This window comes from Myotis myotis, unplaced genomic scaffold (genome assembly GCF_014108235.1).
Source record: "Myotis myotis isolate mMyoMyo1 unplaced genomic scaffold, mMyoMyo1.p scaffold_m19_p_6, whole genome shotgun sequence".
In the NCBI taxonomy this organism is placed as follows: Eukaryota; Metazoa; Chordata; class Mammalia; order Chiroptera; family Vespertilionidae; genus Myotis; species Myotis myotis.
The window spans coordinates 35,567,870-35,587,552 of NW_023416368.1; the positions used below are offsets into that span (position 1 = coordinate 35,567,870).

Genomic DNA, 19,683 nt, shown 5'->3' on the forward strand with positions numbered 1-19,683 from the left:
TATATCTTCTCTCCCTTCTGAAATAAAAAAAATAATTATAATAAAAGTTAAATAGCCCTGGCCAGTGTAGCTCAGTAGTCAGGTCATCAACCTGCGTGCGCACCGAAGGCTCAGGGGTTCAATTCCTGGCTAAGGGCAGGTACCTGGGTTGCAGGTTTGATCCCTGGTCCTGGTCGAGAAGGCAACTAATCCATGTGTCTCCCTCACATCAATGTTTCTCTCTCTCTCTCTCTCTCTCTCTCTCTCTCTCTCTCTCTCTCTCTCCTCTCTCTCTCTCATTTCTCTCTCTCCCCCTCCTTACCCCCTACCTCCCTTTCACTCTCTAAAAATCAATGGAAAAAATATCCTTGGGTGAGGATTAACAAAACAAAAAAGAAGTTAAACCTCAGTAAAAAGAGTAAAGGGTTTATCGGCAGTGGTTCTCAACCTTCCTAATGCTGCGACCCTTTAATACAGTTCCTCATGTTGTGGTAACCCCCAACATAAAATTATTTTCGTTGCTACTTCATAACTGTAATTTTGCTACTGTTAGGAATCATAATGTAAATATCTGATATGCAGGATGTATTTTCAGGGGTCGCGACCCACAGGTTGAGAACCTCTGGTTTAGAGCATTTCCCCCCAAGAACTCTTGGAGAAGACCATTCTGCTCCCCACTGTTTGCTCAGCACCCACAAACACAATATATATTTGAGTGAATGCTCATCACTGGTAATCAGAGAAATGCAACTTAAAGCAACTACCTATCGCACGAAAAAAAAAAAGTCCTGTGGTGGCAAGAGTGCAAGGAAATTAGTGCTGTGTGCTGATGGTGAGAGTGTGAATTGATAAGACTTTTGTGGTTTGCAATAGTACAACATTGACAATAGCACAAACGCATATTATTCGGGTTCACTACATGAAACGGGACTAAATAAACAAGGCTGCTTCTAGTCGGGAGCAAGCTAAGGAGGGGGGAGTTGCACAAGACCCGGAGTCCAGGAGCAGCCACAGCTCCCCGGTTCTGGCAGCATTAATATTTTTTAAACGTGAGAGTCTCTACCGGGATGCATGCTACCGAGCTGCGAAAAGATGGAGGTTGGCTCGCACACACTGTAACAACTGGCCTCTGAATTGGGTGTTTACTCTCAACTTTGGAGAGGTTGAAGGGTGCGGCACTAGGCGAGTGTTCTAAAATCTCCGCCCTTCTTCACCACCTCCCCACTGAGCGTGCCCCCTGGTGGTGAGAGAGGGGAAGGGAGAGTAGAAAAGGGAGAAAGGGAGAAACACCCGAAGGGAGATTTCTGAGAATGCAGGGAGACAGATACTCTCCCCGAGTCATACACCCCGAGGGGCAATCCTCCTCTGGCTGTTAGGGGTGCCCGCGCTCCTGCTGGTGGCAAGACCGGGCCTTTCCTGTTTGTGCTCGCCTCTGCCACACCTTTGCACACACTGTACGGCTCTTCCCTCCTTATGTCTCAGCTGACACCTTCCCTGACTCCACGAAGGTCAGATCCCTTGGCATGACGTCACCTTACGGCACCCCAGACCTCATTCGCCTCCCTTTGAACAGAACTTGTGACTCATGTCTGCCATCCATCCAGGCTGTGGCCTCCTGGGACAGCACAGTGCCTGTCTTGCTCTCCATTGCATCCGGTGCCCAAGACATGCTTGGGTTCTGAACAGCTGGCACTCGGAAGCCATGGCCTGCACTGGAGGGAGGTAGGCGAAGGCACTGACATGGTCGAGGCCCAGCAGAGAGAGTTTATTAGAAAGGCAGGGGCAGACGCATATTTACACGGGCCGCACGGGGCATTAAAAGAAGCAGAGGTGGGGGGTGGGGTTACAGGAGCGGCTCAGACGAGTTCCACCTTGGCATTGGGGTACACTGCCACCACGTCATAGCCCTCCGGAGGCTTTACGCGCGCCTTGGCGTGGTTCTCGCAGTACAGCCGCTCATCCAGAAAGAAGTAACCGCGCTGCTTGAGGTTCAGGCCGCAGTCGCTGCACATGAAGCACTCGGGGTGGTACAGCTTGTCCCGCGCCTTGACGATGGTACCCCTGGTGGGAGGCCGGCAGAGGGCAGCATTGGGAGACGGGTTCTGGAGCCCGCCAGTCCCGGGCGTGGGGCGCGGCAGGGGAGAACCGGGGTCGAGGTGGGGCAGGCAGGGCTGATACTCACACGATGCCGTGGCCGCAGCGTGTGCACTCCGGCAGCCCCTTCAGGCCGCTCAGTGGGGCTCCCAGCTTGCCGGCCGTGGGTTTCAGGTTCCGGGGGCTGCCAGGTCCCTGCCGCTCCCCTGAAAGCCCGAGCGCAGGTGGCAAGAGCCAGGTGCGGAGGGGCGGAGGTAAAAAAAAAAAAAGGGAAACACTTCACTTCTGTGGGGTGTGGGGCTGAGCCCTTGAGCCCGGCTTTCGGGATCCCCGGCACACAGGCTGGGGATGGGGTTTGGGGAACTCTGGGCAAGGGCCGTGCCAGGGATGGCGCAGCGAGGGGTCGATCCCTGAACACCAGGAGTGGGAAGGAAGATGGGGGAAGGGCTGGCGTCTTACCTCCCTCGCCAGCCTCCAGCATGCCCTGCAGGTAGCGGAAGGAACCTGACTGCTTGGGCTCCACGGGCGCGAGGGGCTCGGCAGGCTCCTGCAGCATCCGGTACACCTCGGAACCCCTGTGGGCTCCGCAGTCGCGGCTCCGCGGGAGGCCTCTGCCTGGGTCAGTACTGGGCAAAAGAGATGCAGTGCCAACCTTCACTCTGCCTGCTCAGAGGTCTGGTGAAAGTTTCATGGTCACTGTGCAAGCAAGCTGAGATTCAAGCATCAAGTATCAGGGTCAGGATGGAACCTGGTGAGATCTGAGGGGTCAGGGCTTAAGATGGGATCTAGGTGTGGCTGCAAAAACCAGGTGTCCAGTCCTACCTGTGGGGTGGAGACACATGCATGGTGCTCATCTGGGCCAGTAAGGTGGCCTCACTGCTGCTGCCATTGTGAGGGACTGAGAGGAGAGGTGACTGCCCATAAGGAGATCCCAGGTCTGGCCTGCCATCTTCTGGACCAATCCCTGTGGCTGAGGGCCGCCTGCTGGTCACTGGACTGCCATCCTAGGAGAGAGAGAGGTCTGAGGTACTGGGAGACCCTCTGCGGTAGGGCCTCTGGCCACTCCTAGTACAGCTACCCCCTCCGCTATGCCAGGCCTTCTGGGATGCTGGCTGGATATCCCTGCTCTAGCATCTCTGAGTGATGGTGCCCAGCCAGGGAGGGAGTCTGTGGGGAAGGGCTGAGCCTTAGGCCTGGTTCAGCCCCCCATCCCCCCACCCCGAAATGAGAAATGCCTGTAGGAAGTCAGCACAAAACTCTGCAGACCTGAAACTCAGACTTGGCTCATGAGCCCTGTGGTGGTTCTGACTACAGTGCCCGTGAGGGATGGTGTTGGGGCGGCGGCATCCCAAGAAACTCTTTTGAGGCCAGTGTGTGTGGCTTCCTTGTTGAGGTGGTCCTGGGGCCAAACCTTCCTACTTGCCAGAACTGTCCTGGATACTGGATGGGTCCATGGCTAGAAACAAAAAAGGAACTTCTGTCCTATAGCCAGGAAGGGTCACCAATCACTGTGTGCCCAAGGACCTTTGGGGAGGAAGGGCTGAGGTTTACATGTGCCATTGTGAGGTCAGCTTCCTCTAGGCTTGTACCTCTGCCCCCATTTCCTGCTTCCCAGGCTAAAAAGGTGGCCTTCTGTAGGCACAGCAGATGAGGGGCAGAGGCAGGGCCAGGGTTCAAACCTCTCCAGCCCACTATGCCATGGCCAGGCTGATGTCCATGGCTAAAACATGTTGAGGAGCGATGCCCTGAACATGCCTCCTCAGCCCATGAGGAGTCTTCTTATGGGCGTGGGTCTGAATGGGGTCTAGGAATCTCTGTCTCTGCAGAGTCCAGGGCTGTGCTGCCCCGGCTGCAGGCAAACATGCCCACATGCTCTGGCAAGTACGTGTGCATGAAGACAACACACACCAGCCAATCCACCTACATAACCTGGTCACACACACTGAGTCACATATATACACAGAGCCAGTGCTGGTCACCCTGGGGAGGACGATGGCGGCCTCCGTGGCTGGAATGAGGTTGGTGGCCAGAGCAGCCTGGCTGTAGGGTGGGGCCCAATCGTCTAGGCCATGAAGGTGGTCTCAGCCTCAGCCTGGAAGGTGACATTTAAATATCCCCTTTGCTCTACAGCAGTGGTCACCAACCTTTCGGACCGCACGGACCACCAGTGGTCTGTGGACCACCAGTTGGCGACAACTGCTCTACAGTCTGGACGGGGACACTAGGTGGGGAGGAAACGATGCCTAACTTGGGGGGAATAAGTCTGGTTTGGACTCAGCCTGCCTCCAGCGTTGGGGCACAGTTGAGCTTGCAGGGCTCTGCCTGGAGGCCCCTGCTTTCTGCAGGCTCTGAGCTGGGCAGGAGCTTGGGTAATGAATGGGTGGACCAGCAGCTGAATGGGGGTGATACCACCACATGCCCTACCCCAACAGACAAAGCAGAGGTGCACAGGTGGGCTCCCATCAAGAAGGCAAGAGCAGCAGGAAAACACTGTCCCCATTGGCCCAACAAGAGCCCTGAGAAACCTGAGCACTCTCATATATGCATGTCTGCTGGGCAAGCAGGCGGGCAAGGCTGGCCATGGGGGCAAGGCTGGCGTGGTACAGAGGAGGCTTCAACAGGAAGGGGAAGTCAGAGGGTCCTGGAGGAAGGACCCCTCTCACCCCCACCCAGCAGGGTGTGAGTCTATTGCAGGGTCATCAGAGCCACTGCTCCTCCACAGCCACCCATGCAGCAGCCGCTCTGGGTCTGAACTCGGTGGGTAGGGCACCCATGGTGACGTCGGTCCCAGCTCTACCACTCATTCACTGAGCAAGTCACTTCACCTTTGAACCTCTGTTTCTTCATCTGTGAAATGGAGCATGTGATGGTCTCTATATCATAAGCTCCTTGTGGGGATAAAATGGGACCATTGCATACAAAGCACTTAGCATAGTGCCTGCCACACAGCAAATGCCCATTGGATAAATAGGTGTCATGGGCATACCTGAGCCCCATTCCTGGGCTGCTCCTCTCTGTGTGGTGGTGCACTGTGCGTGCTTGCACTCTGAGTGCCTGCTAGCTGCTGATCTGGCTGTTGAGGCCTTGGTTGGGTTAGTGAGCAGAATGGGGGAAACTGTCTCCCACATGACTGTGGTCAAAATGTGAGACACGCAGTTTGGACGGAGGTAGGTGCTGAGTCCAGATGGGTAGATGGCACCTTCCAGAATCCAAGCTCTAGCTCTCTGCCAGTCTGGAGAGAACAGGATGAGTGTGCAAGGGCTGCCAGCTCCACCACGCTTGCCTTAACCCAGCGGTTCTCAACCTGTGGGTCACAACCCCTTTGGCGGTCGAACGACCCTTTCACAGGGGTTGCCTAAGACCATCCTGCATATCAGATATTTACATTACGATTCATAACAGCAGCAACATTACAGTTATGAAGTAGCAACGAAAATAATTTTATGGTTGGGTCACAACATGAGGAATTGTATTTAAAGGGCCAGAAGATGGAGAACCACTGCCTTAACCCATCACCTGGTTCTCAGCTTAAATGCCACCCTCTCCAGGCAACCTTTCCTATCACCATCCTTCCTCTGCTCTGGGCTGTACCAAGTGCCTCCTGCGTCCCCACGTGAGGCCTGAGAGGAGAGTCGCCTATAACCCTACATGTAAGGTGGGCCTGAAGCTCCTGCTGGCCCTGCCGCATCCCTCGTGGGCGTGCGTGCCAGGGTAGCTAGTGCTGGTCTTAGGGCCAATTGTGGTTTTCTCCTCCTCTGAGGGCTCCAGCTGGGCCCACCCTCCTCCCCTGTAGGCAGAGGGTGGGGACAGTGTGGGACAATGGGCCCTGTGTCTGTGTTACTGAGGATACAGTCCTGCAGGGACGGGGTGGGGGTGTTTCTTTCGCCACCCATGGAGCTCATGACCTTTTAAGTACAAAAGGCGGGCAGCAGCTGAGGGGCTGCCCTGTTGCTTGTGGAAAATCCCTTCACTTCCAGCCTCAGCAGCCTGGTCCTCGAAGAGGTCAGGGAGGGACAGCGTGGGGTGATTAGGATGGTCAGCTGTATCTGCTTACTATGCCTGGGAACTAAGACCAAGAAGGCCTGGGTTCTGGGCCCAGCCCTCAGCCCCCCAGGTCCACTGGCCCTGAGCCTCTCCTGGAGACCGAACAGAGCAAGCTCAGGCCCCTTTGTCCTATCCATTCTGGCACGAGCCTCACACATGAGTGGGAGGCCTGTACTATGCTGCTCCCCTCTGCCTGGCCCAAGTGTGGTTGATTTGTCTGTGTCCCCCGCCCCCCTCCCTCTTCCCCAGCTGCCATGAGCCTCGGGTTCATGGGACTACCAGAGCAAGCTTCTGAGACACAGGTGAGGCCACGAGTCTGCAAGAACAGCGGAAGTCCCGGAGAGAGGACACCAAGAGCCTCTTTGTTACACTGCCCCATCCCCTCCCTCCTCACCTCTCCCCTCCCACTTCCTCTCTGATCTCTTGACAGAGTCACATGGACTCCTTAGACCCCTGGCTTCTGCCATCCCAGAACTCCTACGTGTCTCGCCCCTTCTGGAACAGGCACCCCCTGGCATGTGGTAAGCATGTGGCCTCGAGGATGCCAGCAAAGGCAAGGTGGGGACTGATAGATGGTGAGGGAGAGGCCACAGTAGATCCTTGCCTCCAGTTCAGCAAAGCCTCCATGGCAAGAGTGGACACAAGCACCCAGGAGGTGATGGCCCCACAGTTCTGGCTCCATCACATACCAGTCCAGTCTCCACCTTGCCCAAACTATGTGGCACAGAGATGCTGAGCTGGGTGGGGCTGTTTTATACCGGAGTCTTGCCAACTGGGTGCCTCTCAAGCCCATGGCAAAAAGAGGCTGTAGAACAGCCTGGCCCCCCTCACTCTCCTTGAGGACAGCACCATGGCTGTGACTCTTGTTATACAGGAAGAGGTGACTGAGCAGGTAGGCCTTTAGCCGGAAGTCTGCTAGATGCAATCCCAGGGTGGCCAAGAGAAAATTTCAGCCTTGGATAGGGCACGGAAGTACCTTACATTCAAAGGTCAGCCCTATGGCCTGAGGTTGGCTCTGGCCAGGTGATTACTCAAGGCCAGGATGAAATACAAAAATGTCCCATTGCCTGTGGTCAGCCCACAGCCTGAGGTTGTCCCCACTCTGTCCCCAAGCCTGGTGACTTCCTCCTGGTCTGGCATCACTGGGCACCAGGGTGAAACCCAGCTGGGTGGGTGGTATCCCTGAGCCAAGGCCTGGCCCAATCCCTCCCAACCACAGACACCTTAGTCCCAGAATCCAGGACTGCCTGGAGTACAGACAGAATCCCCAACAGGTGCCCATTACCTGGGGAGCCCAGGATGGGTCATGGGCATGGCCCAGAGAAGCCTCCTGCTTCAATCTGGCCTGGGGAGCTGAGAGCCTTGGTGAGGACATCCAATGCAGTTAAACCTGTGGACCAGGCCTGGCCCCTGTTCCTGGGCTTGCTCTGAGTCTTTACATACCTGGGTCTCGGGATCGATGTGGATCCTGTGTGCCTGAGCCTTGCTATCCTCTGGGGCACTGGGCCAGCTCCTGCCTTCAGGCCTGTGGCAGGAATCAGGATGGTCAGACATATCTGCTTACTCTGCCTGGGAACCAAGACCAAGAAGGCCCGGGGTCTGGGCCCAGAGCCACGCAGGACCCGGCCTGACACCGGTTCAGAGAAGGAATTGCTCCAGTGCTTTTCCCGGCACCAGAGTGGCGGCTGTGGCGCCAAGGAGACAGGACTCTAGATTTGCCACCGCCCTGGGGGGGGCTGTGCGTCCCTTCCCTACCAGCGGCCCCATCTCTCTCTGGGCTGATTCCTAGAGAGGGAGCTACATAAATAAGCTCAGCAAAAAGAGGGCCACCTCCCAACAGAGTGAGCCAGGCCTCACACATCAATCAGCTGGGAGCTCATCCACTCAGCCCTCTTCTGTCTGCAGCCTCTGGCCGGGCCTGGGGGTCAGGCGTCCATGGGCTCTGGGGGAGGTGGAATGGAGGCTGAGGGATGTGCCTCCCTCCTGCTGATGCCGGCAGAGTCATCACCAATGTCTGCCCAGCCCAGATGGGAAACAGGCCATTAGGAAATTCCTGCTTCACCATAGAAACCAAAAGCCAAACACCACTCAGGAGGGAAAAAAACATCATTAACCTGACACAAGCAGGGCAGACAGGCCTGGAGGCTACTGGCCTGGGGCCCAGTCCTACCACTCAGTAGCCCTGTGGGAAGGCAGGCCAGGGGTGCATGGACTTTGGACTGGCTGGTGGGTATGAAGTGAGGCTACTTAGACCAAAGGGGAATAATGTCTCCACTCTACCCCAAAAGCCTCTTGGGGTTTCTACTTTGCATCCACTTCCTGGGGTTTCTTGAGGTCCTGGGCCAGCTGCTCAATCCTACCTCTCTCCCCACTCACAGACCTATAGTCCGCACCCACTCTGCACTTCCTCGCCTTTGCCTGGTCAAAGAACTGGGGGCTCTGCACTGTCCCCAGTCCTCACCTTTGCCTTTGTCCATTCCTTTGCCTCCTGAAAAATACCTCTCTCCCCCACAGCTGTCTGGAGGTCTGTGGCACCAACCTCTGCTGCCCAGGGCAACACCACCACTATTGGCATCTGGCTCCAGCCCTCTCAGCCAGGCTACCTAGTGACTGCCCCAACTCACAGCTCTCACTGTGGCCTCCACCCACTGAGAACTCTGGGGATAAACCAAGGACATCCCATGTGGCTATCTGCCTTATACTTCCCTGAAGTTCTGCCCAGAAGAGAAGTACAAGTCTGAAGTCTGAAGGTCAGAGAGCACCAAAGTCCCAGAGCCCTGAGGGTGGCTCAAGAAATCAGATCAGAATGAAGGGCTTCTTCATGTGTCAACCTGCATCTCCACACCTTCACTTCAGGCTGGGGAGGTGACTCTGTCTGCCATCTTTAGGTAAAGTGACAGCCAAAAGGTGGGCTGTGCAAAAGCATCTTGTACTGCACATAATGGGTAACAGAGTCCCCACCAGAGGCCCCAGGGTTGGAGCTGATGCCAGGAAAGTCGTGGATCTACAGAGCATGCCCAGAAAGTGGGGGTTAGCTTGAATTGTTAGACACCTGGCTTTGAGTTCCAGACAAAATAAGCATAGCAGGGAAACTGGGCATTTATTTCACTTCTCATCCTATGGAGAAGTCTGTGGAGGATAAAAGCCCTCTGTACACAAGAGGCCAGGTAGGGAAGCTGGACTGGGAAGAGCCCATATTGGGGAGGGGGGCCCTTAGGGCCCAAGCATAGCATAGGTCCTGGCAGGAGAGAAAGCAGAGTCAGGGGTCTTACAGGTGAGAAGGTGCCCAGGAGAAGAGATGGTGGCCCAGAGAGTTATCAGGGCCTCTGTGTATCGATCCCCCAGAATCTGCATGTGTGATGATTGAGGATAGAGTGCCTGAGGACTGGATCCCAGATTTTCACCCTGACCGAGCAGGCTTGGTACATCATCATCACTCAAACCCAGGATCACAAGACAGTCCCCATTTTGGAGTTGTGGAAGCTAAGGGCTCTGAGATTAAATCACTTGGTGGAAGACAGCAGTTGCCAAGTGCAGAGCTGGGACGGGAATTGTGATAGTAGAGACTGTGCTTGCACCTGCTCCATGGCCAGGCAGCATTTGGGGACTGAAACGCCCAGAGTGGAACAGGTCAGTGGGCTCCGGGCTCCATCCATGCCTGGCTTGGAACAAATGACCGGGGAAGGAAGGAAGGAAGGGGGCCCTCCACCCTGCCCCCAGCCCGCCACCCTGCCTGACATCATTGCCTCTGGGAACCTCCTGACTCAGGCCTGCTGTGAGCCTCCCCCACTCCCACCCCCTACCCCAGCCCCAGCACCACCAGGGCTTCCCTTATTCAGCCAGAAGAGTCAAGCGAGAGGTGAGTCAGGGCCCAGGAACCCAGCCAAGTGGGGTGGCCTCAGAGGCCACTCGTGGGCAGAGCAGCGCTGACGTTTCGCCGGGCCAGCCTGAACCTCCGTCTGGGAGAGGGTGATGAATGTGATCCTGCTTTACGGAGAAGGAAACCCAGGAGCACAGGGTCATCTGGGATACCTAAGATCCCAGAGTCTGGATGAGGACCAGCGCCGCTGAACTCCCAGGCTGGGGCCTCTGCACTGTGGGCCAGGAGGAGTGCACAAGGCCTGGGCTTACATCTGGACCCACTTAGCACGGAGAGCATAGCCAGGGGCCCTGACCCCAATCTGGACCTGGGCCAGACACAAATGGGGGCTACTTCAGAAGCCTTCCCACCATGTTCAATGGATCAACCCCCTCCTGCATCTCTAAGACAGGGCTAGCTGTACTGTGGTTTGGGGAGACTTCTCCCAGTCATGTCCACAGGGGGTCATGGAAAGTCCCTGTTATCAGTGAACGTGGCAGAGCTCAGCAGTTCTGTCTGACTTCACTGGATCCAGGCAAGACAGGGGGCAGGGAGATCTCAGTCAGCCATGACCCAGCCTACTGTTATCAGAACTGAGCAAAGACCCAGGGCCTGAGCATGGCATGGGACGCCCTAGATAGACCTTCCATCCTAGACCATCTATAGGCCACAGATGGGGCTTAGTGACTGCCAGTCCTCCCCTCATGAGGCTGTATAACATTACATAGGCCTTGGCATCCAGATGTAACAAGGACAGAGGCATGGACCACAGTGGGGAGCTGGGGCACAGCAGGTATGGGGCTGGTAGGAGTGGTCAGCAGCCAAGTAGGCATGGGGTTTCTGGGAGTGAGAGAGACCAGAGGTCAAATTTTACTTCCCAACTCCCTGGCTGTGGGACTTTAAGCACCCTCTAGTCTTTCTTCCTTTTGAAAAAAAAATATATATATTTTTATTAATTTCAAAGAGGAAGGGAGAGGGAGCGAGAGATAGAAACATCAATGATGAGAAAGAATCATTGATTGGTTGCCTCCTGCAAGCCCCACACTGGGGATCAAGCTCACAACCCAGGCATGTGCCCTGACTGGGAATAGAACTGTGACTTCCTGGTCCATAGGTTGACACTCAACCATTGAGCTACGCTGGCCAGGTACCCTCTACTCTTTCTGAGTTTCAGTTGTCTCATCTGTAGAGTGGGGCCTATATTAGGTTTTACTTTATCAAGTTGATTCAAGGACTAAAGGAGGTGTTGGACAAGTAACCTCTTTGGTCATTAAGCTGGCCACTTAGGGGCGAGGAAAGGACTGAAGTCATCCCTCTGGAGGCTACCCAAGGTCTTATTTCAGCCCTGATGTTGAGCTGCTTCCCCCTGCCCTAAGCTCCCAACACACGTCCAGCCCAGTGTTAAAGGGGGCTTCTGTTTTTTAAGTCATCTCCATATCCAGTGCCTGCCAGGCCCCTGTGAAAGTGCTACTCCTTAGGTCTGGGGTGCCTGGGCGCTAAAGCAGAGAGGCTGTGAGGCCCAGCACACCCAGGATGCTGGCCACCCATAACTTATCCTCCCCTGAGGTCACCCCCCTCCCAATTATCCTGGCCCAGCCTTCCCTGTGCGTACCTGCTCACAGAGAGCGTGAGGTGGTCGTGGCAGCCCTTGATGCGGTTCTGCGCCTCCAGGTGTGTCATGAGCTCTGTACTCTCACCATTGATGGCCTGAATCAGGTCCCCAGGGCACAGGGCAGCCAGTGCAGCCTTGCTGCCAGCATGGACCTGTGGGTGGACAAGTCAGATAGCCAGGCATTCGTCACTATGTGGCCTTGTGTAGCCTCTGCTCTGAACACCCAATTCCAGCACCTGGAGGCCTGGTGGGGTGTTAGGGCATATGCGAGGAGCTTCCTCTGGGCTGGGACAAGCGGGACGTTACTCCTGCAGCCTGCACACGTGCCCAAGGATATGCAAGGGACACACAGGGAGGCATGTGCTCCTAGATACATACAAAGCATGGACATTTCACAAATCACGCCACCCAGCCAGATTGCACAGCAACCCTTTGACCGACAGTCAAACCCTTAGTGGCCTTGGCTCCCTTCCTGTTTCCTCTTGTGCCCACCCCACATTCACCTCCACCCACCCACACTCTATCTAGGTCATCGGAATGTCCAGGGGGTCCTCCAGGTGTCTCTCACTTCCACGCTTCCGCAGATGCTGTTCTCTACCTGGAACATTCTTTCCTTTGATCCCAAGTCCTAATGACCAGCCTACTCCTCCTCATCCTTCAGGTCTCAGCAGAGAGGCTGTGTCCCCTGGGAGCCTCTCCTTTGGGCTCCCACCATACCCTGTACATCCCCTGTACCACTTTGCTCCCTTAACATTGCTGGTGCCTCCCTCTAGGTCTGGGCCATCACCCCCCCCCCCCCCCAGGTATGTCCAGGGCCATCTACTTCCAGTTCCCAGCCTGAATTCCTGGGTCACAATTTTAGCCCCACTTCCCTGCAGGACAGGCACTCATTCAGGCCTCCCCAGTGTCACTACTGACCCCAGAGGGTCAAGTGGTATCCACAGCTTACAATGCTGGTCCCCTGATGAGGGCTACTTGAGGCTGGGGACAGGCTCACCAGAAAGCCTGAGTGGGCAGCCTAGGAAGCCCTTCACCCATCCCCAGTCCTGGCACAGCCTTTGGAAAGGATGTTAGGCACCCTCATTCTCACCCAGTCCCTCCTGGGTGCTCTGCTGCGCCTCCGGAGCTGCCAGTCACCCTGTTCCTATTGGTGGGGGTGGGGTCTTCTGGAAACCTGGCTAGGTTCAGCTTCGCTAGTGCTCAGTAGTGAGTGGACAACACTGAGGTGCTGGCAGCTCCTTAGCTGGAGTCCTGGTGTCGGCACTGCCCGAGCTGACCTACCTTGCAATAAGCTGCCCTGAGGAATGTTCTGGAGCATGACACCCGCAGCCACCTGCCACCATTAATGTTCACTCATAAGGTCTTGGTACTTGCACAGGCCTGTCCTCCATCCCATCCCTCCTGAAGGCCTTGCTCAGGCCCCCTCTCCTCATGGACACCTCCTCTGTGACATGGCCTAGGCTCAGCGCTTTACCCATAACTAGCTCTTGGCACCCTCACAAGCACCTGGTGAGACGGAGGCATTGTCATCCCTACTTACAGACAAAGAAAGAGAGGCTCAGGGGGAGGGGCGCCTCACCCGTGCCCCACACTGAAGAGGAGTCTTCTTCCTCAGGGGGATGGCTGCAGGATGACTCAGCCAGCACAAGGGTGCGTTCAGGCCCCTGTGGGTGGGGGAAGTTCTCGAAAGCAGAGGTGGCTGGAACTCCTGCCAGCTCCACTAGCCCGGAGAGTTCTGGTCAGAGAGGCGGGAGGCCAGGAAATGGTGACTCTCCCCACTGACTTTCCATGCATTGTCTCATTAATCCTGAAGGCGAGCCCATTTGCTGGGTGAGATGGCCGAGGTCCGGAGAAGAAAAGGACACTCAATTGGTAAATGGGAGTTAGGATTTCAATCCCGGTCAACTGCTTCCAAGTCCTATGCTCATAACTACTGTGTGTTTTTCTGCAAAAAGGGAGATTGTCCCAGGTAGAAGGATCGGCATGTATAATGGCTCATTTTGGAACAAGAGTAAAAATAAAAGCAGGCTTGTGGCTGAAACATCATTCATGAGAAGAGAGTAGAAGAGATGAAGTCAGAAAAGGAGCTGGGGCCAGACCTGTGGGCCTTGTAGGCCCAGGTGAGAATCTGGCATTTCTCCTAGGTAGATGGGAACCATGGAGGGTTCTAAGCAGGGAAATCACAGGACAGAGTTGAACTCAAGTCGATCCCTCTGGCTGCAGAGTGAAGGATAAACAGACAGAAGGGAGGGAGAGGGGAGCAGTGAGTCAGCTGGGAGGCTGGGACATGAACCAGTCCCTTTACCTGTAGCGGCTACTACCTCCCCAGCCCCTGCTCCACTCCACCCAGCCTAGAGGCTGGGACGGGCGAGGAGCCAGAGATCAGGTGCCATATTTTCCAAACAGTCCCAGTCAGCTCCAGAAAGGCCTGGATTCCTGTCCCTGCTCTGCTTCTCAGGGTACCACACCTTAGCCCAGCCGTGGGCAAACTACGGCCCGCGAAAATGAATAAAACTAAAAAAAAAAAAGAACGTACCCTTTTATGTAATGATGTTTACTTTGAATTTATATTAGTTCACACAAACACTCCATCCATGCTTTTGTTCCGGCCCTCCGGTCCAGTTTAAGAACCCATTGTGGCCCTCGAGTCAAAAAGTTTGCCCACCCCTGCCTTAGCCTCTCGGAGCCTCAGTGTTCCCATCAATAATGTAAGGCCAGAGGGAGTTCTTCTAAGGGCTGCTGTGAGGACGAACTATTTGAGACAATCAGGACAAAAACCTCCCATGGGGCGTCGGGCACACAGTGATGCTCATTCCCAGCACCAGTTGCCGGGGAGCTGGGACCAACACCCTTCAGGGTGTGGCCTGGAACACTGTGGATGCACCCAAGCCAGCAATCACTGCAGTCTGTGAGGAAGGAGCCCTGGACAATGTTCTTTGAGACTTTGTGAGCTAAGGTTGCAAGGTCCCAGCTCTGCCAGGCTGCCAGCCTCCTCCCTGTCTGAGTGTAGCTGTCCCTTCTGGGTGGGAGAGGCCCTGGAAGCACGAGAGGGTTGGGTCTTGAACCCCCGGGGTGAGGACACTCCCATTTATCCTCAGTGTCTGCAAACCTGCCCTTGAGGTATCTGCTGGGCAAGCTGTGGCCTGTGCCTCCCCAGCCCCATAAATCTCCCCAGATCCCACCCAAACCCAGGCTCAGCCATCCTGGCTCCTCAGGCCTGAGCTGCTGCCATGTGACTTTGGGGGACAAGGGGGGTTTCTTCCAGGCAAACCATCTCCCAGCCTGCCTGCCTGCCTGCCTGCCAGGGGCCTGCATCACTGTCAGCTCCAAACAAGGCCGCCGCTGCCGCCGCTGTGACGTGTGGAGGCCTTTCCTTGTAGGCAGCCAGCCGCGTGGGCAACAGATGTCTCTGCTCCCTGCCGCCTGTGGCCGTCAGCCGCCGCCACTGAGCCTGTCAGCAGCCTCACACCCAGGATGCCTGGCCCACCAGCTAGTCTAGCGCCCCCACCAGCCCACCTCTGTGGACACACAGCATGACATACACAGGCAGACACAGATGCTCACCCCCTCCCCCAGCAGGGCTCCCTCAGGAAAGTGGGAGATGAAAGGCTCCCGGATATGTAGCTGGCCTACCTCACTCAGCCCCCGGGACCTGGTGGTGTGGGGTGAGGGCAGATGTGGGAGGCCTCCCAGGACAGCTGGGCCTGCCTGTCACCCTGGCCCCCAGCAATGGGATTCCATGATTCCACACTCCACCGGGTGCCCACCCCGCTCCCAAGAACTGGAAAGAAGTGTCTGAAAGTCCAGCCAGCTTGGTCCGGCCCCCATGGCGAGAGGTGGCAGGAAGGTGGGGGAAGGTGACTCTCAGTTTCCCCGGCACAGGCCCCTGAAAGGCCAAAGCAGCTGTGCGGGCGCAAGGGATGACTCTCAGATGCCCTCCGCTGCTTCCCTCCAGACTGGTAGCCCCAAAGGGCAGGGCCTGGGCTCTCTCCTCTTCTGTCCCTGAGGCTGGGACTCCCAGGGGCTGAGTCTGAGTCCCGGTGCCCCAAGGCTGGGTCAGGATCCCATCTCCCCCAGGATGGGCACCCCCTCTGATAGGGCCCGAGTCCTCTCCTCTGCTTCTCTGTCCGCAGCCCAGCCCGGGGTTGTGCCCCTTCCCTCCCTCCTCTGACCTGAGCCTGGGGCAGAGCGTGGTCCTGGAATCTTGAGGAACTGGGCTGAGGCTAACCCAGCCCCTTGACTTGAGGGGAGAGGTCTCACAAGCTTAGAGTCAAGTCTCTCTTTTTCCTGGAAACCACAGATTCCTCCTGTTACTTCCCCTTAGGTCACCTGAGGTCACTGATGAGAGACTGCCCAAAACCAGTGTGGGGGAGCTTTCTCTTTTCAGATTCAGGGAGGACCCCAGCTCAGCGGGCAGTGACCTTTGATAAGGGGAGGGGACTCTCAGTCATTTTGCTCCAAATCTTTAGGTTGGGTTCAGTCTAAGCAGGGTTGCCGAGCTTCTGTAGATCTGTCCAAACCCCTGGCCCGCGACTGCGGTCCTTCCTCGGCCTGCAGCGAGCCCCCCAATGAGGCCAGCAGGAAGGCTGATGTGTGAACTCGTGGGGTGTTCCTCCAAGGGACAGGCAGGCAGGCCCAGCAGAAGGGAGGAAAAGGGGTTGGGGCGACACTGCCCAGCCGGGAAGCCTCCTCTATATGCTGCGGGTCACCCAGGCCAACCCTTCGCCTTCGAGCCTCAGGACCGTCGGGGATCCGGGTCCCGGGTGGATCGCGAGGACCAAGTCTCGGATCCAGGACCGCCCTGCCGCCCCGTGCCCACCGGACTCACCCGCGAGATGGTGAGGGGCGCGCTGAAGTCCCGGCCGCCCACCAGGCGGAAGCCCCAGGGCGAAGGGCCGCGCAGGGTCACGGAGTGGGGCATCGCTGGCGGGAGCCGCAGCCGGAGCCGAGCGGACACTGAGGATCGCCGCCGCCGCCGCCGCCGGGACGCCGCGCCCCGCCCCCGGCCCGCCCGGCCCGGACCCCGCTCCGCCCGGCCCCCGCCCCCGCTCCCCGCGCTCCCGGATTGGCCCCGCCGCGGCCCCGACCCTCCCACTTCGGGGGGCTCTGAAGACCCGCCCTCAGCCCACGCCGCCGGCCGCCTCGCACCCCCTCCGGGTTCCCGGAGATCCCGGGGCTGGGACGGCTCCGACGCCCGGGATCCTGCCCCGGCTTGCGCTGCGCGGGCCGCGGACCCGAGCGCGGCCGCGGGAGCTCCGCACAGGCCCTTTGAAGTCGCTCCTATGGGGCGGCGCCCAGCCGGGGAGGGATGGGCGGGGGGAGGGCAGGTGGGGGATGGGGCCGCGCCTTGCTCAGTAACCTCCTCCAGGTTCTGGCCGGCAAGCCTGCGCCCCCACCCCTCGGTGCGCCAGTCCTCGGAACAGCGAGCACAGTTGGGGAGCCCTGGGCCTGAACAGGCCTAGGTCAGGGACACAGACCCAGCATGACAGCCCGCACTGCCGAGTGTGGGGGCGGGAGCAGAAAGGTGCCCAGCCTCGTTCCTGGAGGCCAGGAAGGCTGTCTGGATGAGGTGACCCTGACTTGAGTCTTGTCTTGCCATTCAGGTGTCACTGCTTCCCCGGGGCACTGAGCCTTCTCCCGCAGTTCTCTCCCGTCCTCCTTTGCAAGGAGCTTTGTTTCCACCAGGTTCCTGGAAAAGGAGCAGCCAGGATGACTGGGGTAGCAGCTGTCCCACAAGCAGGGGAGTGGACTACCTTCACTTGGGGCCCTCCCTGGCCCTCTCTCCACTCTCAGCCATGCACTCCAGGACATCCTTGAACAGCCTTTGCAGGCGCCATGGCGTGGCCATCTGGCTCTCCTGGTTGCATCCGGGCAGCAGTGTTTGCTTCTCCAGACTCTGAGGAGGTCCCTAGTTTAGTCATGTTTGGACAACCCAGTGTCCCCTCTTAGCCAAGTTCTGGTCAGGGCTCTGTCCTCCGGAGGCTACGAGGCTGTGGCCTGAGATGTGCCTGGGAGTCGCTAACACCCCCAGGAGAACTGCTGCTTGAGAGGCACGAGCCTAGGGTAGTCTAAGGAAAGCGGCACCCTTTGGGGTGGAACATGGATGCCTCTCTGGGAGATGGGGTGCTGCTGTCTGTTGAGCTTGCAGAGAAACATGAATGGTGTGTGTAGCAGTGGTGTGTGTGAGTGTGTGTGCGGGGGGTGTCCATATCCACAGAGCATCAGCCATTAGGTGGCACTCAATCCTGTGAGGTGGAGCAGGTTTCCAGGGCCCACATGGACAGAGTGGAAGGGGCAGCAGGAGAGTTGGTCTCTGGATGGTCTCTCAGAGGCTCTTAGGCCAGAGGCTCCTTAGGACTTGGACCTCACTGGATGGCTTGGAGAGTGGGGCAACCACCCCTATCACCGACTGAGGGCTCGGTGCACAGCTTGCCGGGTGGTCAGAGACTCCACATCTGGACCCCAAGAGCATTGTGAATGTAGATGGTACAGAGCTTTGCTGGGTGGGAGAGGGGACCTCAAGAGTCTGTGGAAGTTCCTACCTAAGGCATCCCATAGTGGATACCTGAAACTCCTCCTTAGACATTGCTTCCTAGGGACTGTCAATCCCCCTATCCCCCCAAATCCTTTCATTGTTTTCTTCTTTACTTCCATTTGAGAGTGTATATCACCCCCTTCCAGGAGTGGTCCTCCTGAATATGAGTTTCCTAGCCCCTCCCTCAGCATCTGGGCATTTAGTCCATCTCCAAAGGCTTGTCTCACAGGGTAGCAGATGGGGGTGGGGTGGCAGTGACTCTTCTAGGATCTGGTACATGAACTTTCCCATCTCATTGTACAGTTTCTGAGACAGTTGTAGGGTTCAGGGTCCCCACAGTAGGTTGTTGATGACATCTGTACTTAAGAGGATATCAGAGGCCCACTTCTGATAGGCCTAGGCTGGGCTGTATTCCTGGAGACTAGCCCTTCTTAGGGGCCACACTGTGAGCTCACTCCTGAGGAACCCTACATCCAACCCATTCCCAATACCTTCTCCAGGAAGCCCTCAGAATTTTCTTTTCACTCTTAATGGCCTTGTTCCTAGGGGATCGCTATGTTGCTGAATCTCTATCCTGCTGGGGCACTAAGTCATAGGGCCTATCAGAAGGGAGGAAAAGGGGTTGGGATATGGCATAGGCAGTTACAGGGGCTGGGAACCCTCTCCAAGGTGGAGATAGTGGTAGCTGGGTCATGCCTCACCTCTGCCCTCGTGGCCTTCCCTTGCTCACTGCACATCCCACCAGGCATCTGTGCTTCTGGGTATAACCAGACTGCTCATCTCATGCATTCTTTATCCACTCAACAAATATGTATTGAGTACTTTCTGTATGCCATGGCCTATGCTGGAATCAAGAGACCCGTGGGGGCATGGGCCGTGTCTATCTAATTTATGTATGTTTCCTCAGCACCCAACAGAGAGCCTGGCACACAGAAGGTATTACAAAAACATTTGCTACTAACAATATTATCATTACTATGGGAATTCTTATCTCAGCTCACCCCTTGGCCACAGCCCAGAGAAAGGCAGGGAGGGCACGAGGAGGCCAAGGACAGGGAAGACTTCAGCTTTGCTGCCTTGGAGACCACACCCAGTGGCCCTGTCCTTCAGGAGAGCCCCAAGTGTATCAGGGCACTGTGCCCAGGTACTCTGTGCCTGGCCAAGTCAGTCCAAGGTCAGAAGAAACCACAGTGCGTTTTCCTCAATGGGCTGGCAAATTCCAGCAGAAGCAGATGCCCTTGGGAGGTGGCCTTGAGGCTGAGCCTAGGGAAGGAGAAGGAAGGGCGGACAGGAACAACCTTAGGTTGAGGTTAAGGCCAACTCATTGGACTGCCCAGCCTTCGGTGCGGGGTGGGGTGAAGTTGATGGAGCAGCCCTTGAGAATACCTTCCTGTGAGGTGCTAGTGGCTGGCCAGGGAACTCAGACCCTGCCCTGCCCTGGCACAGTGGCCAAAAATCTCTGGGTGGAGTCTGCCCCATTTAGGGTCAACTACTAGGGGCTTCCTTGAAGGCCCAGCTCCTTCCTCCTGGACAATAGCCTGGATTCCAAGGGGATTGGAA

The 19,683-nt window shown here is 56.8% G+C and overlaps 1 protein-coding gene across 3 annotated transcripts; it reads right to left on the reverse strand.

Moving 5' to 3' along the window:
* Window positions 1–1,718: 1,718 nt before the first annotated feature.
* Window positions 1,719–16,593, reverse strand: PDLIM4 (PDZ and LIM domain 4). Of its 3 annotated transcripts, none has more exons than XM_036314783.1 (7): window positions 16,417–16,592; window positions 11,589–11,740; window positions 7,561–7,642; window positions 2,896–3,077; window positions 2,533–2,699; window positions 2,162–2,279; window positions 1,719–2,040 (listed from the first exon to the last, which is right to left on the reverse strand). In XM_036314783.1, the coding sequence occupies exons 1-7, from the start codon at window positions 16,507–16,509 to the stop codon at window positions 1,836–1,838; spliced, it is 999 nt and encodes a 332-aa protein (XP_036170676.1). In that variant the 5' UTR covers window positions 16,510–16,592; the 3' UTR covers window positions 1,719–1,835. The 3 variants fall into 3 exon arrangements, with proteins under 3 accessions (XP_036170676.1, XP_036170677.1, XP_036170678.1); XM_036314784.1 differs by lacking the exon at window positions 16,417–16,592 and adding an exon at window positions 13,168–13,717; XM_036314785.1 differs by lacking the exon at window positions 2,162–2,279 and having other exon boundaries at window positions 1,970–2,040; window positions 16,417–16,593.
* Window positions 16,594–19,683: the final 3,090 nt, after the last annotated feature.

What these genes read in the sequence shown, in the direction of transcription:
- PDLIM4 (XM_036314783.1), bottom strand. Translation starts at nt 16,509, where the DNA reads ATGCCCCACTCCGTGACCCTGCGCGGCCCTTCGCCCTGGGGCTTCCGC. An exon ending in GCTGGAGGCTGGCGAGGGAG is followed by an intron (nt 2,280 to 2,532) that starts GTAAGACGCCAG and finishes TCGGGCTTTCAG; the next exon opens with GGGAGCGGCAGGGACCTGGC. An exon ending in CGCTGCGGCCACGGCATCGT is followed by an intron (nt 2,041 to 2,161) that starts GTGAGTATCAGC and finishes GCCTCCCACCAG; the next exon opens with GGGTACCATCGTCAAGGCGC.